This window comes from Drosophila eugracilis, unplaced genomic scaffold (assembly GCF_018153835.1).
Source record: "Drosophila eugracilis isolate 14026-0451.02 unplaced genomic scaffold, ASM1815383v1 contig_1363, whole genome shotgun sequence".
NCBI lineage: Eukaryota > Metazoa > Arthropoda > Insecta > Diptera > Drosophilidae > Drosophila > Drosophila eugracilis.
In genome coordinates this window covers 65,334-92,053 of record NW_024572165.1, presented here as the reverse complement: position 1 = coordinate 92,053, position 26,720 = coordinate 65,334, and the positions used below count along the sequence as shown (strand labels likewise).

At 48.3% G+C, this 26,720-nt stretch overlaps 3 protein-coding genes across 3 annotated transcripts; all 3 read left to right on the top strand.

Annotated features, from left to right (window-relative positions):
• The first annotated feature begins 5,175 nt into the window (after nt 1–5,175).
• Nucleotides 5,176–6,168, top strand: LOC121530367. The gene is made up of 3 exons (XM_041819339.1): nt 5,176–5,207; nt 5,263–5,791; nt 5,903–6,168. The coding sequence occupies exons 2-3, from the start codon at nt 5,413–5,415 to the stop codon at nt 6,166–6,168; spliced, it is 645 nt and encodes a 214-aa protein (XP_041675273.1). The 5' UTR covers nt 5,176–5,207; nt 5,263–5,412.
• Nucleotides 6,169–6,353: 185 nt separating this feature from the next.
• LOC121530366 lies at nt 6,354–10,186 on the top strand. The gene is made up of 4 exons (XM_041819338.1): nt 6,354–6,622; nt 6,699–6,860; nt 7,050–7,340; nt 7,663–10,186. Exons 1-4 carry the CDS (start codon nt 6,354–6,356, stop codon nt 10,184–10,186), a joined length of 3,246 nt encoding a protein of 1,081 aa, XP_041675272.1.
• On the top strand, nt 10,168–11,467 carry LOC121530362. Its single transcript, XM_041819334.1, has 2 exons — nt 10,168–11,376; nt 11,432–11,467. Exon 1 carries the CDS (start codon nt 10,186–10,188, stop codon nt 11,179–11,181), a length of 996 nt encoding a protein of 331 aa, XP_041675268.1. The 5' UTR covers nt 10,168–10,185; the 3' UTR covers nt 11,182–11,376; nt 11,432–11,467.
• Nucleotides 11,468–26,720: the final 15,253 nt, after the last annotated feature.

The window sequence follows — 26,720 nt, the reverse complement described above, 5'->3', positions numbered from 1 at the left end:
GGATTCCAACAAACACAGATACCGTACAAAGGCATTTGGTCTGTACAAAACATTAAGCCTTGGTTTAATAAAAATAATTCACAAAATGTATGCTCTAATGATTTAGAAGAAATTGATAATAACTTAGAAATTGATAAAATAGCAGAAAATTTAGATAATAACGCTTTGGAAAATTTATGTTCAAATTCAAAAAAAAAAAACAATTTAAATGATAATAATAAACTAAATGATGATTTGATTAATAGCGATAAGAATAATATAAAGAAACCTAAAAGTAAACGTACAGATGTAAACTTCAATAATAATTTTAAAAAAAGATATAACCTTAGAAATTCAACTAAAATTTGAAACGTTACGAAAGAATCGGGTGATCCTTTTTGTCAGGACGGCCGAATTGTAGTATATAAGTAGTATGTAAGCTATATTATTGAGTATTTAAGTTATCGATAAATTGTGCAATATGTGTGTATGAACTGACTGCAGGGCAGACAAGCTCATGCCACACAAACGAAGAAGATCATTATTAAAGATATCGTGAAACGAACCAGACGTGTTTTCTTGATCTACACAAATGTTCTGTGGAAAGACAGCAAAGCCGTTCGTTTCTTGTCATCATATGTGGGTGTTAAACCATTTGCAAGGAAGGATCCGCGTCAAGGAACATAAAAAATTCCACGGCTCGACAGAAAATCTAAAAAATACGTTGAAATTGATTGCCCTCAAATTGTTAAGGAGTATAATGCTCACATGGGCGGCGTAGACCTTAGGGATGGTTTAATGGGCCGTTACCATATTAGAGTAAAAACTCGGGATGCCGCAACTCGAATTTTTTATCATTTAATTGATATGGCGAACGAGGCGAACAAGGAAAAAATGTTGGAGCTCCCAGATTTTAGAGAAGCGGTGGCCGCAGGTATGGTAACATACAAATGCAAAAATTTACCAGGTCGTCCATCTACATATAGATCGCCGTGCTCTCAGCTAGTGCGAGCTATAAACTCACCATCCTCTCGGATAGAGCAAAGAGACCAGTCTCCACTGTCTCACCGATCACCACAGCTTGGCCTTAAACAAGGAAAAAAATCAAAGCACCCTATATCAAGCTTGCTTTTTGATCAGGTAAACCATTTTCCTCATTGGTTGGAGCGAGAGAGTGGAAAACGTCGTTCCAAATTATGCAAAACATCACAAACACAATGCATTTGCCCTAAATGCAACTTACATTTATGTTGCACATCTAATAAAAACTGTTTCTTAGAGTATGATAACAAAAAATAAAATTTGACATGGCAAAACAAAATTGATTCTTTTTACTCTCAAGTGCCTAAGGGTGCCTTGAGGCACCTATTCAGTTTTTCTCACCTTACAGGTAAAAAAGGTTCTACGTTCTTTTTAATAGCATTTTTGAGTTAAGAAGGCACAAATCAATTTAGAAAAAATTATTTCATTTAATTTCTTGCGTTATTGTGGAAAGTGGCATTAGAGGGTTAAAATCTATCCTTTCATCCTCAGAGGTTTTGGCATTTCCAAATTTTTCTAAACCCTTTCACTTAACTACTGACGCGTCGAATTATGCTATCGGGGCGGTCCTTTCTCAAGTAGACGCTGGCAAAGATAGGCCAATAGCGTATATCTCTCGGTCCTTGACTCAGACGGAAGAAAACTATGCCACCAATGAAAAGGAAATGCTCGCCATAGTGTGGGCCTTAGATAATTTTCGGTCTTATTTGTATGGTGCCGGGTCCATCAGGATTTACACCGATCACCAGCCTTTAACATTTGCCCTAGGCAATAGAAATTTTAACGCCAAGTTAAAACGTTGGAAGTCCCGTATTGAGGAATACAATTGCGAACTAATATAGAAACCAGGGAAGTCGAATATAGTGGCCGACGAACTTTTAGGGTTACAACGTACGTTAACCATCTGGGCTCTGGCGCCGATACCGCCTCCGAGTCAGATTCTATAGCAACAATTCATAGCGCTCTCCAAGACGCATCTCATTTAATCCCCCACGTTGAAACGCCGATTAACTCCTAACCGAAATCAATTGATTTTTCTTCCAGGCCTATCCGATTACGCATGTGAGCACCCACATGCCGGATACGTGCGCCACTCAATTCCAATTAACGACATTACCTCTTCTAAGCTTCTAGACTTACTAAAAAAATACTTAAAACCTTCAGTAATCAATGGGATTAAAATTCCGGACGATTACCTACAACTCCTTCAAACCTGTTGCATTCCGAGTTTCAAATTGTTTAAAATCCGCATAACACAGCGTTTAGTTCAGGATATTTCGGACGAAGAGCAAATTTGCGAAGTCATCGAAAAAGAACATCGCAGAGCGCATAGAAACGCAAAAGAGGTCCGCATTCAGATCCTAGAAAAGTACTATTTCCCACGGATGGCTAACATTATTCGCACGCAACTGTCAACCTGTGCCACTTGTAAATTGCACAAGTATGACAGGCACCCAAATAAACCACCACTACAGCCAACTCCTATCCCTAATTACCCATGTGAAATACTTCATATCGACGTTTTCACATTGAAAAAAAGTATATCTCAGGTGCATCGACAAATTCTCTAAATTCGCTAAACTTTTCCCCTTACAATCGAAATCAGCAATCCATCTTCGCGAAACACTATTGGATGCACTCCATTACTTCACGGCGCCTAGAATGATAGTAACTGATAACTGATAGTAACTGCCCAACTGTCCTAAACTACCTTCGAACTTTGAACATTGAGCTATACCATACCCCAACTCAGAAAAGCGAAGTAAACGGTAAGGTAGAAAGATTCCATTCCACCTTCGTGGAAATATATCGATGCTTGAAAGGCGAATATCCCACCTTTAAGCCAAACGAGCTTATCTCAATTGTTGTAGACAGATACAAAAACTCTGTCCACTCGGTGACAAATAAAAAACCCGTTGACATTTTTTTCAACCGAACTTCCCGAATAAACTATCAGGGGCTATCTAATTTTAAACAGCAAACTCTTGAGGGCATTCGAGGCCTCATTGAGCACAAACAAAACTTAACCAATAATGGGCGCAATAAAAATAGAGGCGATCCAATTTCCTATGAGCAAGGTGTGTAGCGCTTACTCAGAGAAAGATACTTTTGCAGCGCCATCTGTTGGTCGTTCTGAGAGGGGGTACTGCGTTGCCACTAGAGCTAATATGAGAGTGGGAGGTATAGGTAAGAAAGCGCGAGAGAGCAACAGTGGCAAGTGTCAACTATCTTCGCTTTCGCCTGATTCGATCTGGGGTTACCGCCACTTTTCCGGCGTGGGGTTCGGTCTTTCCGTTTTCGCCAGCTGCAGAGTTCAGTTCAAGTTACTGGTAAAAAGAAATTCGAAAAAGTACACGCGAGTGCTAAGACACAGTGCCAGCGGAAAGAAATTCCGATTAAGTTGGTAGCGAGCCGCAAAGAAAGGGTGAGGAAAAATAAAAGCAATTGGATAGACAGATTGTAAATTTTTTTTAGGGTTTTATAGGCAACCGCTTGGGTTCGAAGGCGACCAGAGAGAGAGGGCGAATATAACCAAGGGATATATCCAATCCAGCGAGCAAGTTCAACGCAGCGTTTCGCCGAAGTACTGCCGCAGCGCTTTAGGAGGGGCGTAAAGAATTACCCCATTTTCCGTTCAGGATAAGTTTTTGCCCTATAACCTATTGTCCCGGCCCAAAGAAAATTGCATACGGTAAAGCTAGTGCTAAGATTAGGCGGCGAACTACCATCGAGCCAGCTGCCGTCGATTGGTTGAGCCGAAAACAACTCAGGTTTGATCGAACTTGTTCGTCAGTTTCGCCGTGCGCTGAGAGATTACACAACGTCGCCGCCACGCTCTGCGGTGAAAAGTTTTTTTTTGCAGTTTGGAAAATATTCATTCGGGCCGAAAAGACGAAGATATTGGCCAAATCTCGATCGGAAAGTCGTCCGGGAGAAGCCGCCACGGAAAGCGGGAAAAAAATTAGTTTTAAGATAGGCGGTTAAGGTTAAGTGATAAGTTCCAGTTCGTCGAAAAGAGAGAAAGTTAATTTTATTTTGTTCGGTGTTAGTGTAGTTTGGGGAGTTATTTTGATCTAAACCCCAGTTTAAGTGCTGCATTGCAAAAGCCCAGAAAGCCCACTAAAGTCTCAGTTCTCCTGGCCCATGAATTTCTATTTTTTTTCTGTGTTGGTGTTCTTTTCTTGTTCTTAGCCCTATTTAGCCTTCATCGAGTCGACCAAAGCGCTTTCGTCGGAGGATGGAAAAGGTGGTGAGTGTTTAAAAAACCACTATTCAGAACCCCTTTTGAATAGGAAAAAATCGAAAAAAATTCATGATTTAACCTCAAACAAAAAAAGTACGAATACAGAGAATTAAAGAAACCGAAGCCCACTGAGAGAAAAAATGTAGAGTAAAAAGCTAGATTGAACAAAAATTAAAGATTATTGGCGTGTGGCATCTTTTCATTTAAATGGTTAAAAAGATTAAAATGATAAATGCAGATTAAATATAAAAAAAAAATTAATTAATTTGAAAATTAAAATACAAAATTTTTCAAGTCAATTGATAAAAAACACCCAGACTTCAGCTACCCATATTTTCATATTTATACCTACAAAAAGTTTATAACAAAAAAAATCCTATTATGCATTTACACCTATTTATTACATATTAACTTATTTATATATATTTATTGCCTATATTTATTTATTTATTCCATGTTCTTTTGTTTAGCTTAAGTGATGGTTTACATTCTTAGTCGGTAAATAAATTTTATAATGATTTGCTAAGCTAAAGAAGTGGCCGCAGCTAGCGTTGTTTGCGATGTAGCGTATCACTTGGTAAAGGGGTCGCTCAGGCTGTCAAGCGATGAAAGGGACGAGCGACCAAAGGTAGGGTGGGCAAACCGTGACCTCCACGACATCCAAGGAGGCGAAAGGTGAAGTCAGTCGAAGGGGAATTAGTAGGGAACGTATAGTAGTTGTCGTGGAACGGATTAACATATCGCTCAAGGTTTAGTAAATTTAAATGTAGCGTAAATTTAAATGTAAAGTATTTCAGTATTTGTTATCGATGTTGTAAATCGTTAGAGAGATCATATTGTAAAGCTAAATGCGGTCACACGAAATGGTGAATTGTAAGCCAGAATCTCCCGCTCAGATTTATTCCGATTGAAGAGATCAAAGAGACTGGGAGGCGAGACTGCGGTATGTAAAACTGATTGTGAAAATAGGTTAAATCTGATATATGTATTTCATACAGAATAAAACATCGTCGTTTGTTTATGCTATTGTTCTACGCTACAAGACTGGCTTTCTTGTTTCGGTGTTGGCTAAGCAACGTTAAAGGCAACTCCCAGGGGATCTCTTTCGGTCGGCGTCATTTCTTTTATTCGCACTCCTTTATCGTGCAATGCCGACTTCACATTCACCCCGGCGGAGCCCCCGAATTGGACAGACGGGAGCTCCCGCAACTGCAACTACGACCACCGCGACCACATCAGCCGGCACTCCGAAGAATGTGCCGGGCTTGTCGGGCGGTGAGCTGCAGCGGCCACGGACTCCAAAGCAACCGGGATTAATCCCAAGTGGTGCTCCAAAGCCTGATAGATCAGGCCAGGATACGGACACCACAACCGCCAAGTTTGCGGCGCTGATGGAGAGGATCGCTACCTTGGAAAGGGAGCTTCAAAAGGCGAGGTCAGGTGAAGGGCAAGATGCAGCCGCGAGGGATCCCGTTAGAAACGGATCAAGCGGTATAGGAGCGAGCGGTGCGGCGAATGCGCCGCCATGTTTGAGCGGAACGCCAGGGGCAGAACTTGAGTGGAAATCTGCCGCCATTGTTGAGTGGAAATCTGGCACCGAATTTGGCTGAGTCAGTGACGCCATTTTTACATGAACAGTTGCCGCCATTATTGAGTGGAAACCTGCCGCCACAATCGAGTGGAAATCTGGCAATAGGGCAACAAGTCACACTCAGTACAAACAGTACAACGTTAAGCTATTCCACACCATGCTGCGTGACGGCTACTGTGCAGCCAGCACTAAGCTACATGCAAGCTACGCGGGAACCTCTTCGCAACCTGATGGTACCCCCGCAATCAACTGGTTCATACGGAATAGCTTCGCCGAGCCCGTTAATTGGATGGACGCCGCGCAGACTGCCTGATCTTCCAGAGTTCGAAGGTCAGCCTGACGAATGGCCAATATTCCAATGCGCGTTCACGGAGACGACGGCGGCGTATAATTGTACTGCGTTGGAGAACAACCAGAGGCTAGTGAAAGCCCTGAAGGGTGAAGCGCGAGCATCTGTCAAGTCGCTGCTTATACACCCGAATAACGTTCAGGGCTGTAATGGATCAGCTACGTTTCCGATATGGACGCCCGGAGCAACTGATACGTAGCCAATTGGAAAGCGTGCGAGAGGTGCAGCCGATCCAAGAACACAATATAATAAAGATCGTGCCGTTTTGCAACACGGGTCAAAGCAATCTCGCAGCGTTTTTACAGTCAAGCCCGAACGGGGAGCAGCACCTAGGAAATCCTACATTGATGGAAGAGCTGATCGCCAAGCTACCACTGAGCAAAAGGTTGGATTGGGCCAGGCACGCCGCCGTAATAGGGTGCTACCCAACTGTCGCGCACTTGAGCGAATGGCTAAAACGAACTCGCTAAATTAGTGTGCACTATTACGAGCAGCGACAGCAAGGATCCTAAGCGTAGGGTATTGCACGCCAGCACCAGTCAGAAGGATCAGGATCTATTTGAAGATCATCCCAGGAGTTGCCCAATTTGCGAGGGGCAACACACTATCAAGGACTGTAAGGATTTCAACCACGCTACTCCGACTGCCCGTATGGAGTATGTAAGAAAGCATCGGATTTGTTTCTCGTGCCTGGAGAGCGGTCACATGTCCAGGTTCTGCAAGAGAAACAGCAGCAAGTGCAACGTCTACGGATGCCAGATGGGGCATCACTACCCTCCTCCATGACGGGTGGGCAACCCCACACGGCCATCGCAACCCCACGGTCGACCATGGCCAAATGAAAGGAGCGATCGCGGTCGCGTGGTACATGCGGGCGCTGACAGGAGGAAGGTGGACAAGCAAGTACATCAGCCAGATGATCTGGCCCAGAGAAGTCCACTTACGGCATCTGCACAGACGCAGGATTTATGGCGCAAGCGGGACGAAGGCCGTCAGCCAAGTGACGGGAATGGATTGCCACATCGTAACCTAAGTTGCGTCGATCCGGATGGAGGACACTTACTATTCCGTATTTTGCCCGTGACGCTGTACGGGGAGGATACGCAGCTGGATACCCTACGCGCTGTTCGACGAAGGTTCGTCCGTGACCCTGATCGACGAGGAGCTCACTCGAAGCCTAAACCTAAAAAGGCGAGAGTCGGCAGCTCAACATTCAATGGTTCGGTGGCAAGTCAGCGAAAGAGAACACAAAGATGGTCAGCCTCCAGATTAGTGAAGCGGGCAGACCGAAACGCCATGCTTTGAAAAATGTGTATGCGGTCTCTAACCTCAATCTTCCGATGCAAAGTCTGCGTCGGGAAGATGTCAAAGCGGCGAAGGCTTCTGCACGCCTGCCGATGAAACCGTATCGTAATGCGGTCCCGAGGATTTTAATCGGACTAGACCATGCGCACCTAGGAATACCTATGCAAAACAGGAGCTTCGGAGCAGGAGGACCTATGCAGCCGCCACCAAGCTAGGATGGGTGGTTTTTGGTCCTGTAAGAAGTCAGATGAGTTCACCAATGCAAAGATCGTGCCTCCTACCCGTCCCACAGTATGATCATCTCGAGAAGATGGTCAGCGACTATTTCGAAATAGAGAATTTCGGAGTGAAGCCGGCGCCACCAGTCGCAGCTAGTGGCGACGCACGGGCTTTGGGAATCCTGAACGAGACGACTAGGCGAGTGGGCGAACGATACCAAACTGGATTGCTGTGGAAAGATGATAAAGTGAGCCTGCCTGACAGCTATAACATGGCACTCAAAAGACTTGTCGGCATTGAAAGGAAGATGAGACGGGATGACAGCTTTGCACGGGCCTACAAGTCGATCATGGAGGACTACGTCAACAAGGGTTACGCACGACGCCTGGAGCAGCAGGAAGTGGCAGCCGATAACCGGGACAAGATCTGGTACCTGCCGCACTTCGGGGTCGAGAACCCAAACAAGCCCGGAAAGATCCGTCTAGTCTTCGATGCCGCAGCCAAAGTGGGCAATACATCTTTGAACTCAGTTCTACTCAAAGGCCCACAACAGTTCAAGTCCCTGCCAGCCGTGCTCTTCCATTTCCGGGAAGGAGCAGTCGGGGTCTGCGCAGACATAAAGGAGATGTTTCATCAGGTGCTGATACAGCCCCAGGATAGATGCGCCCAGAGATTCCTGTGGAGGAATGGAGATGACCGGCGAGATCCAGATCTGTTCGAAATGGTTGTGATGACGTTCGGAGCCGCTTGTTCGCCGTGCTCAGCGCATCATGTGAAGACCATAAACGCTTCAAGATACGCCCAAGCAGATCCTCGCGCGGTTCAGGCCATCAATGAGTATCACTATGTAGATGACTACGTGGATAGTTTCTCGGACGAGAAAGAAGCTATCGCTGTATCAGAACGAGTAAGGAAAATTCATGCTGAGGCCGGTTTCGATTTGTGCCGCTTCTCATCAAGTTCGGAAAGTGTGGTCAAGGCTTTGAACCCACTAGGATCCAATAAGAACGTTGAATGGAATGAAGCGGAGGAGAAAATATTAGGCATGTACTGGCACCCAGCGACGGATGACTTTAAATTCAGCGTAAAGTACCACAGGGTTCCCAGCAGCGTGATGACCGGAGAACGTGCACCCACCAAGAGAGAATTCCTAAGTCTGGTTATGTCAACATTTGACCCGATAGGATTCTTGAGCTGCTTCATGGTAACCGCCAAACTATTGATGCGTGAGATTTGGCGGAGAGGAGTTCAGTGGGACGAGCCGTTGCCGGATGAGTTAGCCAAAGCGTTTGAGAGCTGGAGGCTGGAAATGGATTACGTGAGAGATTTCCGCTGTCCACGCTACTACTTTGGCACGGGATGCGTACGTGAACTGCAGCTACATGTGTTTGTGGACTCCAGCCAATCGGCGTTCGCAGCAGTTGCATTCTGGAGGGCGACTTATGACAACGATGATGTGCGGTCCTATTTCGTGTGTTCCAAAACGAAATGCGCCCCGATGAAGACGATGACGATCCCGCGCCTGGAGCTCCAAGCAGCTGTATTAGGAACCAGGCTGATGGACACCGTAAGACGAGAGCACGACGTATCGATCAGCAGATGCGTGCTATGGACTGACTCTAAGACCGTGCTGCACTGGATAAGCAGCACCCACCGGCGGTATAAGCAGTTCGTTGGAAACCGGGTGGCGGAGATCTTAGAGTCAACGGAGGTGTCTCAATGGAGGTGGATACCGTCTGCCGAAAACGTGGCAGATGACGCGACGAGGCCACAGCGCCATGTGGACCTCAGCCAAGGGGCAAGGTGGATGAGCGGGCCATCATTTCTGCGGGAGTCGGAAGAACAGTGGCCCAAGCCATCTCCAAGTGATCGCGACAGTCCACACTCCGCAGAAGAAGAGATGCCGTGTGAGTTTACACTGGTAATTGCCAACGAGTTTATATTTTTGCAGAGATTTTCGAATTATAATCGATTGGTCAGGACCACAGCGTGGATCCTCAGGTTCATACGACGGTGCCGTGGATTGAGTGACGAGAGTGAGGCCTACGGTATTACAGCTACTGAGTGCGCGGAGGCAGAACGGAAACTGATCCAGCGCGCCCAGGCTGATACGTTCGCAGATGAAGTTCAAGGAAAGGCAGTGGCGAAAGGCAGTCAGTTACGAGGACTATCCCCTTACGTCGACCACGATGGAATCATACGAGCGCGTGGACGGATTGATGCCGCCGAATGCGTCCCATTCAACGCACGGCGCCCGATCATACTGTCGCACAAACACGCACTGGCAGAGATGATAGTTCGTCACTACCACAGGAAGATGAAGCACCAGAATCTAGACGCGACCATAAGCGAGATCCGGACCAGGTTCTGGATAACCAATTTAAGGAGAGTTTTACGGAGTGTTATGGCAACCTGTAACTTATGCAAACTCGGAGAGTACGACCAATTCCGCCATTGATGGGTCCGTTGCCAGAGGACCGGCTGGAGCCGAATGGATGGCCATTCAAGTATACTGGCTTGGACTACTTTGGTCCGCTGTTTGTGACGATTGGACGTCGCACTGAGAAGAGGTGGGTCGCACTCTTTACTTGTCTAACCACCAGGGCTGTCCACCTGGAGATAGCCCACGATTTGTCAACAGATTCCTGCATCATCGCTATGAGGAATTTTATGTGCCGCCGTGGACCGGTGGTCAGATTGAGGAGCGACAATGGAAAGAACTTTATTGGAGCAGATCGTGAGGCCAGAAAGTTCGATGAAGTCTTCGAACCAGAAAAGATCCAGGATGAGCTGTCATCCAAAGGAATCGAATGGATCTTTAACTGTCCCGCGAACCCAGCTGCCGGCGGCATCTGGGAAAGGATGGTCCAATGTGTGAAGAAGGTGCTCGCGCATACTGTGAAGGAGGTGGCTCCTAAGGAACACGTCTTGGAGAGCTTTCTTATTGAGGCGGAGAATATTGTTAATTCTCGTCCGCTTACCCACCTTCCAGTCACTGTGGATCAGGAGGCACCGCTAACGCCCAACGATCTGCTAAGAGGAGTGGCTAATGTTCCGGACCTTCCTGGAGATCGCGGAGAGCAGCCTGTCAAGTGCGCTACTAGGAAGCAGTGGCGTATCGCACGGATGATGAGAGACAGATTTTGGAAACGTTGGGTACATGAGTATCTACCGACGCTTGTTCGCAGGGAGAAATGGTGCGAGCATGTCGAGCCTATGCGCCCAGGGAATCTCGTGTACATCTGTGATCCGGCCATCCCTCGTCGAGAATGGAGGAAAGGCGTCGTGGAGGAAGTGTACCCAGGAGCGGATGGAGTACCACGACGAGCGGCGGTACGCACTACCAATGGCGATCGAGCTAAGTTAATCATGCGTCCCATCTCCAGATTGGCTATCCTGGATGTGGTGAATGCAGTTGCTTCACCGGGGTGGGGATGTCGTGGAACGGATTAACATATCGCTCAAGGTTTAGTAAATTTAAATGTAGCGCCAAGTATTTCAGTATTTGTTATCGATGTTGTAAATCGTTAGAGAGATCATATTGTAAAGCTAAATGCGGTCACACGAAATGGTGAATTGTAAGCCAGAATCTCCCGCTCAGATTTATTCCGATTGGAGAGATCAAAGAGACTGGGAGGCGAGACTGCGGTATGTAAAACTGATTGTGAAAATAGGTTAAATCTGATATATGTATTTCATACAGAATAAAACATCGTCGTTTGTTTATGCTATTGTTCTACGCTACAAGACTGGCTTTCTTGTTTCGGTGTTGGCTAAGCAACGTTAAAGGCAACTCCCAGGGGATCTCTTTCGGTCGGCGTCAGTAGTATTTAATGTGTGTGTCTTTCTTAACCCGGTTTTTAGTTCGGTGATGCACGCGAGTATCTCCTTATTATTAGCAAAAGGCATCACGAGTCATCGGCAAGACCATCACACCCGTAGCCGAGAGCCAGAGCCGGATAGTATTTAGCGCGTGCGCCGATGGCTTGGGACAACAGCCAGCCTGGATTTATGAGTATGAGTAGCGAATCGTTACAGGTGACACCGTTTATGTCGCCAATAAACAGATTAAAACAAAAGAAAAGCAGCGATTCAAAGCGGAGGAGGTTGAAGATGACCGAAAGGTCACTATCAAAACAAGGTCGGGAAAAATCTTTCATAAATCCCATTTAAGAAATTAAATTTTTTTTTTTTTGATCAACAATGCAGCTTGTATTTTTCTCGACAGGGAAGACTGGCTACAGTGTATCATAACTCCTCAAAACATTGAAATTTATCTATACAAAAGTGCGTACTGAACGTTTCACTGACTCATAACCTCCTTCAAACACAAAAAAGCAAATAAACATTAGTAATAAACAGAAAAACTCAATTCAATTCTTAGTTTAAGTTAAACAAAAACAAAAAAACCTCTCATAACAGGGGAACAATTATTTAAAACGATATTGAACCACATCAAATAAAATTTTTTTTTAGTAATAATAACATACGAATAATACAAGAAAATACCAAGAACACGAACACAAACATTAGGCTTAAGACATAGAAACCATTTTATTATAAGAATCTACATTTCATGTGCACGTTATCCCCTGCCGACGTTACAAGTGCGTCCACAATCTACGTGGCGACAACCCTCCACATTTTCAAGTATGATGCACCGGTTGTCCCCTTGCAACAAGGTACCGTCTGGAGGACCAATGGCGTTTTCAAACTGGCTCACGTCATCAACCTAGGCCTCATGCAACAACTCACCAGAAGGCAAACGAGGCTATGGTGGTAACCGACCAACGTATCAACGCACTAGTTGGCCACTATCTGCAACACGCTTCAGATGGAATATCGCGCATGGTTGGCGCACCAACACGAAGACAACGCTCAATCGACTGGCTAGGATCAGCCTGGAAATGGGAGGACAGCTTGGCAAGAAACAACAATCAGCAGATTCGCATCAATACTAGGTTGTTCGACACAACACATGAGTCGCTCCAGAAGTTGAACGACGTTATCGGGAGAGTCAACGCAATAGATGGGGACTTCCACGTGACGACGGCCGTTCTCCATAAAGCAATTATAATATCGGACCAGGTCAATGAAATACTGAGGGCCTGCCAACTTGGAAAAACTGGAGTGGTCAACACGAATCTCCTGGACCACGACGAGGTCGACACAATACTGGCGGAGGTGGACAGCCTCCCTTATCAAAACGTTGTCGAGGCCGTCGAATTCTCTAAACCAACAATCCTGACAAACGGGACTGCTCTTTTGTACATCTTGGCTATGCCCAAGGTAGTGGATAGGAGGTACAGACTAATGAGGATCTTCCCAACGATATCCGATGGGAAACAAGTTGTTTTGAAATACAACACATTGGCGATGGACCGCCTTGAAACATACGCCTACGACGAAGCATACGACGGTTGCATACCCAGACTGTTAAAAGGAGGTCAGGCCGAATGCGACTATCTGATGATCAACCAGGAAAAGGTGGACCTAATCGATGACGGCACATTCTTCCTAACCAACTTCAATGGAACGATATCCACACCAGCCAAGAAGTACAAATTAGAGGGATCGTACGTCATACAATTTGACAACGAAAAAATCTAAATCGGCGACCGGAACTACAGCAGCTACTTATCAACACACCTTATGGCAATGGCCGCCGTGCTAACCCAGGTAAAAACAACGGGTTACGAGCTATCGCTGAAATATGTCCATGAATTCAGCATGGAAAACCAGAAGAAGTTATTTGCCATGTCAGATGAGATTTGGATATCCTTCTCAGTGGAGATAGTCATAGCCCTCTCCATTATGACAACGGGATTCATCGTTTGGAAGAAGATAACGTCGACCAAAGGAATCCCTAAACTGCGGGATCCGCCTGAAAGCCTGGAAGCGCAGGATACTCTGGAACCCGCAACCAAAGCCTAATAATCTGTGGGACACAGATCTTGTGGTGGGAAGGAGTTAACACCGGCCAAGCGCCCCCTTCCCTTCACCGCCTCTCGACCCGGATACCAGACACCGCGACTTCCCTCATAACCCCACTCAGCCAACCCGACGACCAGCAGAGACACAGCAGCGGTAGTGCAGACACCAAACTTCAGCGGCGTCAGAGCGACAGCGCCGCGACAGAACGTCAACGGCAGAATGGCACCGGCAGATCCGCTGGGATCAGGAGCGCTACCCCTGCACGCGGACGGAAATGCAACACCAGCACCTGGAGCATAGCAACACTTTGGCCCAAACTCCCCAAAACCGCTGCTGTCAGCATCGGACTGCTGCAACCGCTCTGCCAGCGTTATGCGGTCAACAAGCCAGGCAAATTATGATTGAGAGGAACTTCGATTTGTACCCCCGAGGCAACCAGACGACTGTTCTAGATAATAATAAAACTATTGTAACGTATTAAAACGCTTACTGTTTTATTTTAACGTAGCTGCGTAGAATGAAAGGTTTAAATAGTGGACGAAGGAACTGGAAACCCAAGAGAAGAGGATGCTCATAACGTTGACTAGGTGGTATCCGGGGGAATGCTCCCCCCTCTGGTCATGTCTGAACATAACTTACATGATAAAATTAAATTGAAATAAAATCTGTTTAAAAAAAAAAAACGCCATTTCACTACAAATCCGTGATTGTGTCGCCTAAGTTCTCAACCTCGTCGCCTCAGTAGCCGTGTTGTGTTTTTTTTGGTGCTGTTTGTTTTCCTTTGGGGTGAACTACGTACAGGGTGCCGACGGCATACCCGGCTGCGTAACACAAAATAAAAATAAATCAATTAATTTCGAAAATAGTTAGGAATTCAATATCTACGTACGAGCCACATTTATATAAAAATACACATATAGATCGCCGAACGAGCACGTTTTTTTCCGGTACTTGTCCATTTTCCGTGCCTCTAGCGCAGCTTCTACTCCGCATCAGGCAACATCCGCCTATAATCTCGACAAACCTCGTCTACTTCTGGGTTGTTTTTGGTTCCTGAAGTTTTTTTTCAATTTGTGCCGCACACGACCTTCCTTTTGACATCGGCGCCGCTAGTGCCCACTAGTTCCTTGTGATCGCAATCCATCCGCGATCTCACCGTTCTCATCACATGAGTGTGACCGTCCACCGCTTCGAACGAGGCACCTATTGTGTAAGTCAGTCGACAAGCGCTGACCAACGAATTGATTTTTGAGAATGCCCACGGGAGACGACAACAATCCGCGTCCGATCCCAGCCATCAGTTTGGACAGATCGCAATCCGCATCTCCGCGGACGCCTCTTGCCCACCAAGGGCAGAGAGTGACGAATCTGTCAATACAATCCCCGGTCCTTCACAGAGGCAGACTCGCTCCGTTGTGAAAATGGCTCAAAGTGCGGTCGAAGTGGCGCTGAAAAAGTTCATCGCTACAACAGATCGAATTAGCCAATTTGAGGCTAACATCAATACCCCGGAAGCCCCAGAAACGGAAATAGGCTCCCAATACCTGAGCGAAGTCCATCGAGACCAAATGCGGGGACTCTGGGAGAAGGTGTAGAAATGCTATGAGAGCTACTCCGACTTGCTAGCCGTGTCCGACGTCAATACGGTCACCTCAACAGTGCTGGAATCGAAGTACAGCTACTGTTACTCCGACTTTTCGAGGTGTATTGCCCAGCTTCGGGAGAAAATTGCCTCCCAATCCACTCAGGCTTCCGTCAATGTCCACACGCCCACGTGTACAGGCTGCCGGTTACCTCCAGTGGATACCTTCGGTGGCCCACCTTTAGAGACTTGTTTACGGCCATTTACATCCAAAACTCGCGGCTCATCCCGGTAGAGAAGTTTTCCACTTGCTGTCCACAACAAGTGGTGACGCACACGCCATTGTTTCCTAAGGCTCCGCTTACCCATGAGGGGTTTGTCGCAGCGTGGCAAAGCCTCACAGATCGTTTTGAGAACCGGCGGCTATTGGTCAATAGTCAGTTGAAGATCCTTTTCAACCTCCAGTCTATTTCTCAAGAGTCCGGGGTCGCGATGAGGGAGCTGCAAGCCACCATTCAGAGTTGTCTTACAGCCCTAGAAATGTCCGCCATCAATGTTGAGGCTTGGGATTGTCTCCTGGTTTTTATGATTTCATCGAAGCTCCCCAAGGTCACACTTTTTATGTGGGAGCAATCCGTACAATCCGTAACTTCCTGACAGAGCGCCATCGCACTCTGGAGGCCATCGACGACGTTAGGCCTAGTGGCTCCGGGCAATCTCCGCCAAGGTCGGGACTTCCTACTGCCCCTGCACGGAGGCTCAATTCGTACGAGACTCGAGTGGCTCCGGGCCAAAAGGGATGCGATCTCTGTTCGAGGGAGAACCACCCTATCCGCTTATGTCCGCGTTTCCTAGAAATAAACGTGGACGGGCGCTCCGACTACATTAAGAGGAAGCAGTTATGCTTGAACTGTTTTTCCCGAGGGCACCAGCAGCGAGACTGCACGAGCGCCCATACCTGCTAACATGCCACAGCCGACACCACACCCTCCTGCACCGCGGCAATCCGTTCGCTACCGCTCCAAGTCCGCCTACTCCAAATACTCCTACTCGACCCGCACAAACTGCCAGAAGCACAAACGGCCCAGAGGATCAGTCGGATGTGCAGGTGTGCTTCGCTTCCGGGTCAGGAGCCGTCCTATTGGGCACGGCCCTTATCAACGTGTGCCATTTGGGGTGCAGTTTCCAGGCACTGAGCACTGATAGACTCAGGGTCCGAAACGACGTTCATAACTGAACGACTGTTCAACCTTGTCAAGCTTCCCTTCAAAACGATTCAAGCCCAAGTGTCCGGTCTTAATCAGACCATTTCCGCGCAATCTACTAAATTGTGCCATTTCTCCATTCGGTCGCCGTCTAGACCCGGGCTACAATTAGAGACTGCGGCTTACGTTCTTCCGTAGTTGGCAGGAAATCTGCCATCATATCCGATTCCGCGGGATCGTCTCAAGGGGCTGCCCGACATTCCCCTGGCGGACCCCAACTTCTTTGAAAGCTCCCAAGTCGATGTGTTAATAGGAGCTGACATTCTTCCAGACCAACCAGACGACTGTTCTAGATAATAATAAAACTATTGTAACGTATTAAAACGCTTACTGTTTTATTTTAACGTAGCTGCGTAGAATGAAAGGTTTAAATAGTGGACGAAGGAACTGGAAACCCAAGAGAAGAGGATGCTCATAACGTTGACTAGGTGGTATCCGGGGGAATGCTCCCCCCTCTGGTCATGTCTGAACATAACTTACATGATAAAATTAAATTGAAATAAAATCTGTTTAAAAAAAAAAACGCCATTTCACTACAAATCCGTGATTGTGTCGCCTAAGTTCTCAACCTCGTCGCCTCAGTAGCCGTGTTGTGTTTTTTTTGGTGCTGTTTGTTTTCCTTTGGGGTGAACTACGTACAGGGTGCCGACGGCATACCCGGCTGCGTAACACAAAATAAAAATAAATCAATTAATTTCGAAAATAGTTAGGAATTCAATATCTACGTACGAGCCACATTTATATAAAAATACACATATAGATCGCCGAACGAGCACGTTTTTTCCGGTACTTGTCCATTTTCCGTGCCTCTAGCGCAGCTTCTACTCCGCATCAGGCAACATCCGCCTATAATCTCGACAAACCTCGTCTACTTCTGGGTTGTTTTTGGTTCCTGAAGTTTTTTTTCAATTTGTGCCGCACACGACCTTCCTTTTGACATCGGCGCCGCTAGTGCCCACTAGTTCCTTGTGATCGCAATCCATCCGCGATCTCACCGTTCTCATCACATGAGTGTGACCGTCCACCGCTTCGAACGAGGCACCTATTGTGTAAGTCAGTCGACAAGCGCTGACCAACGAATTGATTTTTGAGAATGCCCACGGGGAGACGACAACAATCCGCGTCCGATCCCAGCCATCAGTTTGGACAGATCGCAATCCGCATCTCCGCGGACGCCTCTTGCCCACCAAGGGCAGAGAGTGACGAATCTGTCAATACAATCCCCGGTCCTTCACAGAGGCAGACTCGCTCCGTTGTGAAAATGGCTCAAAGTGCGGTCGAAGTGGCGCTGAAAAAGTTCATCGCTACAACAGATCGAATTAGCCAATTTGAGGCTAACATCAATACCCCGGAAGCCCCAGAAACGGAAATAGGCTCCCAATACCTGAGCGAAGTCCATCGAGACCAAATGCGGGGACTCTGGGAGAAGGTGTAGAAATGCTATGAGAGCTACTCCGACTTGCTAGCCGTGTCCGACGTCAATACGGTCACCTCAACAGTGCTGGAATCGAAGTACAGCTACTGTTACTCCGACTTTTCGAGGTGTATTGCCCAGCTTCGGGAGAAAATTGCCTCCCAATCCACTCAGGCTTCCGTCAATGTCCACACGCCCACGTGTACAGGCTGCCGGTTACCTCCAGTGGATACCTTCGGTGGCCCACCTTTAGAGACTTGTTTACGGCCATTTACATCCAAAACTCGCGGCTCATCCCGGTAGAGAAGTTTTTCCACTTGCTGTCCACAACAAGTGGTGACGCACACGCCATTGTTTCTAAGGCTCCGCTTACCCATGAGGGGTTTGTCGCAGCGTGGCAAAGCCTCACAGATCGTTTTGAGAACCGGCGGCTATTGGTCAATAGTCAGTTGAAGATCCTTTTCAACCTCCAGTCTATTTCTCAAGAGTCCGGGGTCGCGATGAGGGAGCTGCAAGCCACCATTCAGAGTTGTCTTACAGCCCTAGAAATGTCCGCCATCAATGTTGAGGCTTGGGATTGTCTCCTGGTTTTTATGATTTCATCGAAGCTCCCCAAGGTCACACTTTTTATGTGGGAGCAATCCGTACAATCCGTAACTTCCTGACAGAGCGCCATCGCACTCTGGAGGCCATCGACGACGTTAGGCCTAGTGGCTCCGGGCAATCTCCGCCAAGGTCGGGACTTCCTACTGCCCCTGCACGGAGGCTCAATTCGTACGAGACTCGAGTGGCTCCGGGCCAAAAGGGATGCGATCTCTGTTCGAGGGAGAACCACCCTATCCGCTTATGTCCGCGTTTCCTAGAAATAAACGTGGACGGGCGCTCCGACTACATTAAGAGGAAGCAGTTATGCTTGAACTGTTTTTCCCGAGGGCACCAGCAGCGAGACTGCACGAGCGCCCATACCTGCTTAACATGCCACAGCCGACACCACACCCTCCTGCACCGCGGCAATCCGTTCGCTACCGCTCCAAGTCCGCCTACTCCAAATACTCCTACTCGACCCGCACAAACTGCCAGAAGCACAAACGGCCCAGAGGATCAGTCGGATGTGCAGGTGTGCTTCGCTTCCGGGTCAGGAGCCGTCCTATTGGGCACGGCCCTTATCAACGTGTGCCATTTGGGGTGCAGTTTCCAGGCACTGAGCACTGATAGACTCAGGGTCCGAAACGACGTTCATAACTGAACGACTGTTCAACCTTGTCAAGCTTCCCTTCAAAACGATTCAAGCCCAAGTGTCCGGTCTTAATCAGACCATTTCCGCGCAATCTACTAAATTGTGCCATTTCTCCATTCGGTCGCCGTCTAGACCCGGGCTACAATTAGAGACTGCGGCTTACGTTCTTCCGTAGTTGGCAGGAAATCTGCCATCATATCCGATTCCGCGGGATCGTCTCAAGGGGCTGCCCGACATTCCCCTGGCGGACCCCAACTTCTTTGAAAGCTCCCAAGTCGATGTGTTAATAGGAGCTGACATTCTTCCGTCCATTCTCCTCGGTAATACCAGAGCTAACATCTGCGGGTCGCTTCTCGGTCAGGAAACCATTTTTGGATGGGTGCTGACAGGCCCATTATCTCCAGCCAACCCTCTCAGCGTGTCCGTTTTTTCCACACGAATTGCCCGTAGCCTCGGTGACTCGCTGGATCAGCTCTCCACCAAATTTTGGGAGGTGGAGGGTGTGCCCACACAGATCAATCCGAAATCGGATTCAGTTTGCGAGCACAATTTTGTCCAGACGACGAGAAGAGACGAGTGTGGCAAGTACATTGTGACGCTCCCCTTACGCGACCACGAGCAGAAGGGTTCCGAGCTTTCGGCTTCACGGTCCTTTGCTCTTGCTTAGTTCCTGCGTAATGAGCAGCGCCCGAAGAGGTATCCGCCCCTTAAGGCCCGCTATGACTCGGTAATCCAGGAATACATCGACTTAGGCCACATGACCGAGGTCTCTCCCACGAGCAGTTCCGCTACCTACCATCTTCCACATCATGCCGTCTTCAAGCCCGAAAGCACGACCACCAAGGTGCGGGTAGTCTTCAATGCTTCGAGTCCGTCCGCAAACGGGACCAGTCTAAACGACATTCTTTACGCGGGCCCGGTCTTACAATCCGACCTGACGATTCAAATCCTAAAGTGGCGATACTTTACGTTTGTCTTCAACGCCGACACCGAGAAGATGTATCGGCAAATTTTGGTAGACCCCAAGCAAACTCCGCTCCAACGTATTCTGTTTCGCAATCCAGATGGGGAGATCCGCGACTACGAATTAAAAACGGTCACGTTCGGTGTCAATTGTGCCCCGTTCCTAGCGATCCGTGTCCTGCAACAGCTGCTCGCTGACGACGACGTTCCAATGTCCCTGTCCATTGTGCTGTCTCGTAGCTCTGCCCGTAGTTCCAAATCGAACTTCACACCAATTCTGATAACGCTGTTTTGTTTCTTCATCATAGTTCCGCCAGTCATATCCAGCACGATGTCGCCACGTCCACGCAGCGCCCAGTCACTGGAGAGCAGATGTACTCGAGGTACACAGGCCTACCGATGCCGAGTCTGCAGTGGGATCCATCCTTTGAAGAAATGTCGGCGCTTTCTACGTCTCAGTGCCGAGAAACGGATTCGGGCGGTTCTCGTGAACCGGTATTGCTCCAGCTGCCTGGTTTACGATCACTCCGACGGATCGTGTCGGCGTGGGGACTGCTGTAGAACGTGTGGTCAGGATCACCACTCGCAGCTGCACCTCGTGGAGAATCCGCGGGCTCGGCGCCAGCCGCGTCAAGAGGAGCACAGGTCGCGGAGCGCGGGGAGACAGTACACGGAGTGTCTCAGCTGGCGCTCAGCCGTCGTCCGTCAACTCCTGGCGCGGTTCGGTTGCTTCTCGGCACTCACAAGCCAGTCCACGGCCATCGACTTCCCGGCGCTCGTCGGCAGCTCCTTGGCATTCTTTCGCCACTGGCCGGCAAGCTTCAGGTGCTGCACGGCCTTCATCCGCCTCTCATCGGGTGCCGTCCACCGCTCGTCCGCCCGCGTCATCCGCGCCTAGAGATCTTTCCGCCTCTCGTCAAGGGACCCCGCAGGACGCGGCCGCTGCACCCACCCTATCGTCGCTGCTGCAGCGGAACAGCGTCAACGTGCTGCGAGGCTGAGCCGTCTCGAGAGCTGAGCGGGGCGGTGCGTGCTTCCGAGGCGGATGAGCGGTTCTATCTGCCAGCGACGATCTCCGTCGTCCTGGGCGCGGATATGTACCCGAGCATCCGCGCTGAAGAGCCCATCCGCCTTCGCCCTCTCTGCACAATCTTGCACTCTCTCTCTCGGGTCCAACTGCAGCGGTCGGCCGTCGGCGATCGTCCGCTCTGGCGGTAGCGGCTTTTTCTTATCTTAAGCTAGGTTAAGTTAGTTTCATGTATGCAGCAGAATAAAGCTGACTTCATCTTCTTTACAACAAAGTGGTATCTTTTGTGGCAACATCGCCCCACTACAACAAAAAGTAAATTGGGAAAGAAAGTAAAGACAAATCCCCTAGACTATTGGAAGGTGTGTACTTTATTTATAATTTGAAGAAATCGTAATAACATTTACTTTCTTCACAGATTCGCGGCACTGAAATGGATGCGCTGAAAGGATGTGCCCAGCGCTACCTGTGCATTCCAGCGTGCTCTACTGAGTCGGAGCGCGTGTTCAGTAGGGCTGGGTGCATCATTAATACGGTTGATAAACTGATTTTTGCCAGCAATAACCAATGGTATCTCTATATTATCAGCAATTCCTAAACTCTTTAAGAAAATTATTGTGCCCCATTTGCAACACCAGTGTAGATCAGTAATATCTCCATATCAACATGGTTTTATGACTCGACGGTCTACAACTACAAACTTACTTGAATTTACCTCTTATGTTATCACTGGGTTCCGAAAAAGTTTTCAGACAGATGTTATCTACACTGACTATAGTAAAGCATTTGACTCTGTAAATCACTCACTTTTAGTTCATAAACTCGACTTAATCGGATTCCCATGCGATCTTCTTAGGGTTGAAAGTTATCTGACTGGTAGAACGCAACGTGTTTTATTTAAAGATGTCTTGTCTGGTCCGGTTTTTGCTTCATCCGGTGTCCCTCAGGGAAGCCATTTAGGTCCGCTATTTTTCACATTATTCATAAATGACCGTCCAATCGCTTTAACAAATTCTTTTATTTTAATGTACGCAGATGATGTGAAACTTTGTATTCAATATAAAGATGCGTCCTACCAGCGAAATCAACATTCTGACCTAAACACCTTTCAATTTTGTTCTAAATCTTAACGGCTCTAAGTGTAAAGTAATGACCTTCAGTCGCTCTAAGCCGTTAATATCCACTTATACACTTTGTGGTGTAACCCTAGATAGAATTAAGCTAGTAGACGACTTAGGTATCCTATTGGATGCCAAACTTACATTTTCCGACCACATATTTTCCATGGTTAACAAAGCCAAAGGTGTGTTAGGTTTTATAAAAAGATGGTCGAAAGAATTTAATGACCCTTACGTAACCAAAACTTTATTTGTCTCTCTCGTTCGTCCGATCTTAGAGTATGGATCTTGCTTCTGGAACCCACAGTACACCGTCCACCAAGACCGTATAGAATCAATCCAAAAAGCATTCTCTTATTTGCTCTTCGTGGCCAAATTTGGGATGCAAACTTACATCTTTCCTCCTATAAAAGCAGCCTTGTTTTTATTAACAATCTTATTAGTGGGGATATTGATAGCCAAGCCCTAATAGGTCGCATAAACATCAATGTGCCCGCTAGGCCCACTAGAAACTATATTCCCTTATCCTTGGGACATTGCAGCTCGAACTTTGCCCTTCATTAACCATTTAGGGTATTACGTTCGAGTTACAATACCCTCTTCCACATTACATCCAATACTTCTCCTACTAACGTGTCTTACTAAACCACTTAGCACATATTTAATTTCGTAGTTTATAACATTTTCCACTCGGTACTATCCCCGTGTTCCGAGCCGTACGATAGACGGCAGCGCCCCTCGGCTGCAAGCCACCATTCAGAGTTGTCTGACAGCCCTAGAAATGTCCGCCATCAATGTTGACGCTTGGGATTGTCTCCTGGTTTTTATGATTTCCTCGAAGCTCCCCAAGGTCACACTTTCTATGTGGGAGCAATCCGTACATAAGGCCGAAATTCCAACATGGAAGGAATTAGATAACTTCCTGACATAGCGCCATCGCACTCTGGAGGCCATCGACGACGTCAGGCCTAGTGGCTCCGGGCAATCTCCGCCAAGGTCGGGACTTCCTACTGCCCCTGCACGGAAGCTCAATTCGTACGAGACTCGAGTGGCTCCGGGCTAAAAGGGATGCGATCTCTGTTCGAGGGAGAACCACGCTATCCGCTTATGTCCGCGTTTCCTTGAAATGAACGTGGACGGGTGCTCCGACTACATTAAGAGGAAGCAGTTATGCTTGAACTGTTTTTCCCGAGGGCACCAGCAGCGAGACTGCACGAGCGCCCATACCTGCTTCACATGCCACAGCCGACACCGGCTTCCTCCTGCACCGCGGCAATCCGTTCGCTACCGCTCCAAGTCCGCCTACTCCAGCTACTCCTACTCGACCCGCACAAACTGCCAGAAGCACAAACGGCCCAGAGGATCAGTCGGATGTGCAGGTGTGCTTCGCTTCCGGGTCAGGAGCCGTCCTATTGGGCACGGCCCTTATCAACGTGTGCCATTTGGGGTGCAGTTTTCAGGCACTGAGCACTGATAGACTCAGGGTCCGAAACGACGTTCATAACTGAACGACTGTTCAACCTTGTCAAGCTTCCCTTCAAAACGATTCAAGCCCAAGTGTTCGGTCTAAATCAGACCATTTCCGCGCAATCTACTAAATTGTGCCATTTCTCCATTCGGTCGCCGTCTAGACCCGGGCTACAATTAGAGACTGCGGCTTACGTTCTTCGGTAGTTGGCAGGAAATCTGCCATCATATCCGATTCCGCGGGATCGTCTCAAGGGGCTGCCCGACATTCCCCTGGCGGTCCCCAACTTCTTTGAAAGCTCCCAAGTCGATGTGTTAATAGGAGCTGACATTCTTCCGTCCATTCTCCTCGGTAATACCAGAGCTAACATCTGCGGGTCGCTTCTCGGTCAGGAAACCATTTTTGGATGGGTGCTGACAGGCCCATTATCTCCAGCCAACCCTCTCAGCGTGTCCGTTTTTTCCACACGAATTGCCCGTAGCCTCGGTGAATCGCTGGATCAGCTCTCCACCAAATTTTGGGAGGTGGAGGATGTGCCCACACAGATCAATTCGAAATCGGATTCAGTTTGCGAGCACAATTTTGTCCAGACGACGAGAAGAGACGAGTGTGGCAAGTACGTTGTGACGCTCCCCTTACGCGACCACGAGCAGAAGGGTTCCGAGCTTTCGGCTTCACGGTCCTTTGCTCTTGCTTAGTTCCTGCGTAATGAGCAGCGCCCGAAGAGGTATCCGCCCCTTAAGGCCCGCTATGACTCGGTAATCCAGGAATACATCGACTTAGGCCACATGACCGAGGTCTCTCCCACGAGCAGTTTCGCAAGGTGCGGGTAGTCTTCAATGCTTCGAGTCCGTCCGCAAACGGGACCAGTCTGAACGACATTCTTTACGCGGGCCCGGTCTTACAATCCGACCTGACGATTCAAATCCTAAAGTGGCAATACTTTAGGTTTGTCTTCAACGCCGACACCGAGAAGATGTATCGGCAAATTTTGGTAGACCCCAAGCATACTCCGCTCCAACGTATTCTGTTTCGCAATCCAGATGGGGAGATCCGCGACTACGAATTAAAAACGGTCACGTTCGGTGTCAATTGTGCCCCGTTCCTAGCGATCCGTGTCCTACAACAGCTCGCTGACGACGACGTTCCAATGTCCCTGTCCATTGTGCTGTCTCGTAGCTCTGCCCGTAGTTCCAAATCGAACTTCACACCAATTCTGATAACGCTGTTTTGTTTCTTCATCATAGTTCCGCCAGTCATATCCAGCACGATGTCGCCACGTCCACGCAGCGCCCAGTCACTGGAGAGCAGATGTACTCGAGGTACACAGGCCTACCGATGCCGAGTCTGCAGTGGGATCCATCCTTTGAAGAAATGTCGGCGCTTTCTACGTCTCAGTGCCGAGAAACGGATTCGGGCGGTTCTCGTGAACCGGTATTGCTCCAGCTGCCTGGTTTACGAGCACTCCGACGGATCGTGTCGGCGTGGGGACTGCTGTAGAACGTGTGGTCAGGATCACCACTCGCAGCTGCACCTCGTGGAGAATCCGCGGGCTCGGCGCCAGCCGCGTCAAGAGGAGCACAGGTCGCGGAGCGCGGGAGACAGTACACGGAGTGTCTCAGCTGGCGCTCAGCCGTCGTCCGTCAACTCCTGGCGCGGTTCGGTTGCTTCTCGGCACTCACAAGCCAGTCCACGGCCATCGACTTCCCGGCGCTCGTCGGCAGCTCCTTGGCATTCTTTCGCCACTGGCCGGCAAGCTTCAGGTGCTGCACGGCCTTCATCCGCCTCTCATCGGGTGCCGTCCACCGCTCGTCCGCCCGCGTCATCCGCGCCTAGAGATCTTTCCGCCTCTCGTCAAGGGACCCCGCAGGACGCGGCCGCTGCACCCACCCTATCGTCGCTGCTGCAGCGGAACAGCGTCAACGTGCTGCGAGAGCTGAGCCGTCTCGAGAGCTGAGCGGGGCGGTGCGTGCTTCCGAGGCGGATGAGCGGTTCTATCTGCCAGCGACGATCTCCGTCGTCCTGGGCGCGGATATGTACCCGAGCATCCGCGCTGAAGAGCCCATCCGCCTTCGCCTCTCTCTGCACAATCTTGCACTCTCTCTCTCTCGGGTCCAACTGCAGCGGTCGGCCGTCGGCGATCGTCCGCTCTGGCGGTAGCGGCTTTTTCTTATCTTAAGCTAGGTTAAGTTAGTTTCATGTATGCAGCAGAATAAAGCTGACTTCATCTTCTTTACAACAAAGTGGTATCTTTTGTGGCAACATCGCCCCACTACAACAAAAAGTAAATTGGGAAAGAAAGTAAAGACAAATCCCCTAGACTATTGGAAGGTGTGTACTTTATTTATAATTTGAAGAAATCGTAATAACATTTACTTTCTTCACAGATTCGCGGCACTGAAATGGATGCGCTGAAAGGATGTGCCCAGCGCTACCTGTGCATTCCAGCGTGCTCTACTGAGTCGGAGCGCGTGTTCAGTAGGGCTGGGTGCATCATTAATACGGTTGATAAACTGATTTTTGCCAGCAATAACCAATGGTATCTCTATATTATCAGCAATTCCTAAACTCTTTGAGAAAATTATTGTGCCCCCATTTGCAACACCAGTGTAGATCAGTAATATCTCCATATCAACATGGTTTTATGACTCGACGGTCTACAACTACAAACTTACTTGAATTTACCTCTTATGTTATCACTGGGTTCCGAAAAAGTTTTCAGACAGATGTTATCTACACTGACTATAGTAAAGCATTTGACTCTGTAAATCACTCACTTTTAGTTCATAAACTCGACTTAATCGGATTCCCATGCGATCTTCTTAGGGTTGAAAGTTATCTGACTGGTAGAACGCAACGTGTTTTATTTAAAGATGTCTTGTCTGGTCCGGTTTTTGCTTCATCCGGTGTCCCTCAGGGAAGCCATTTAGGTCCGCTATTTTTCACATTATTCATAAATGACCGTCCAATCGCTTTAACAAATT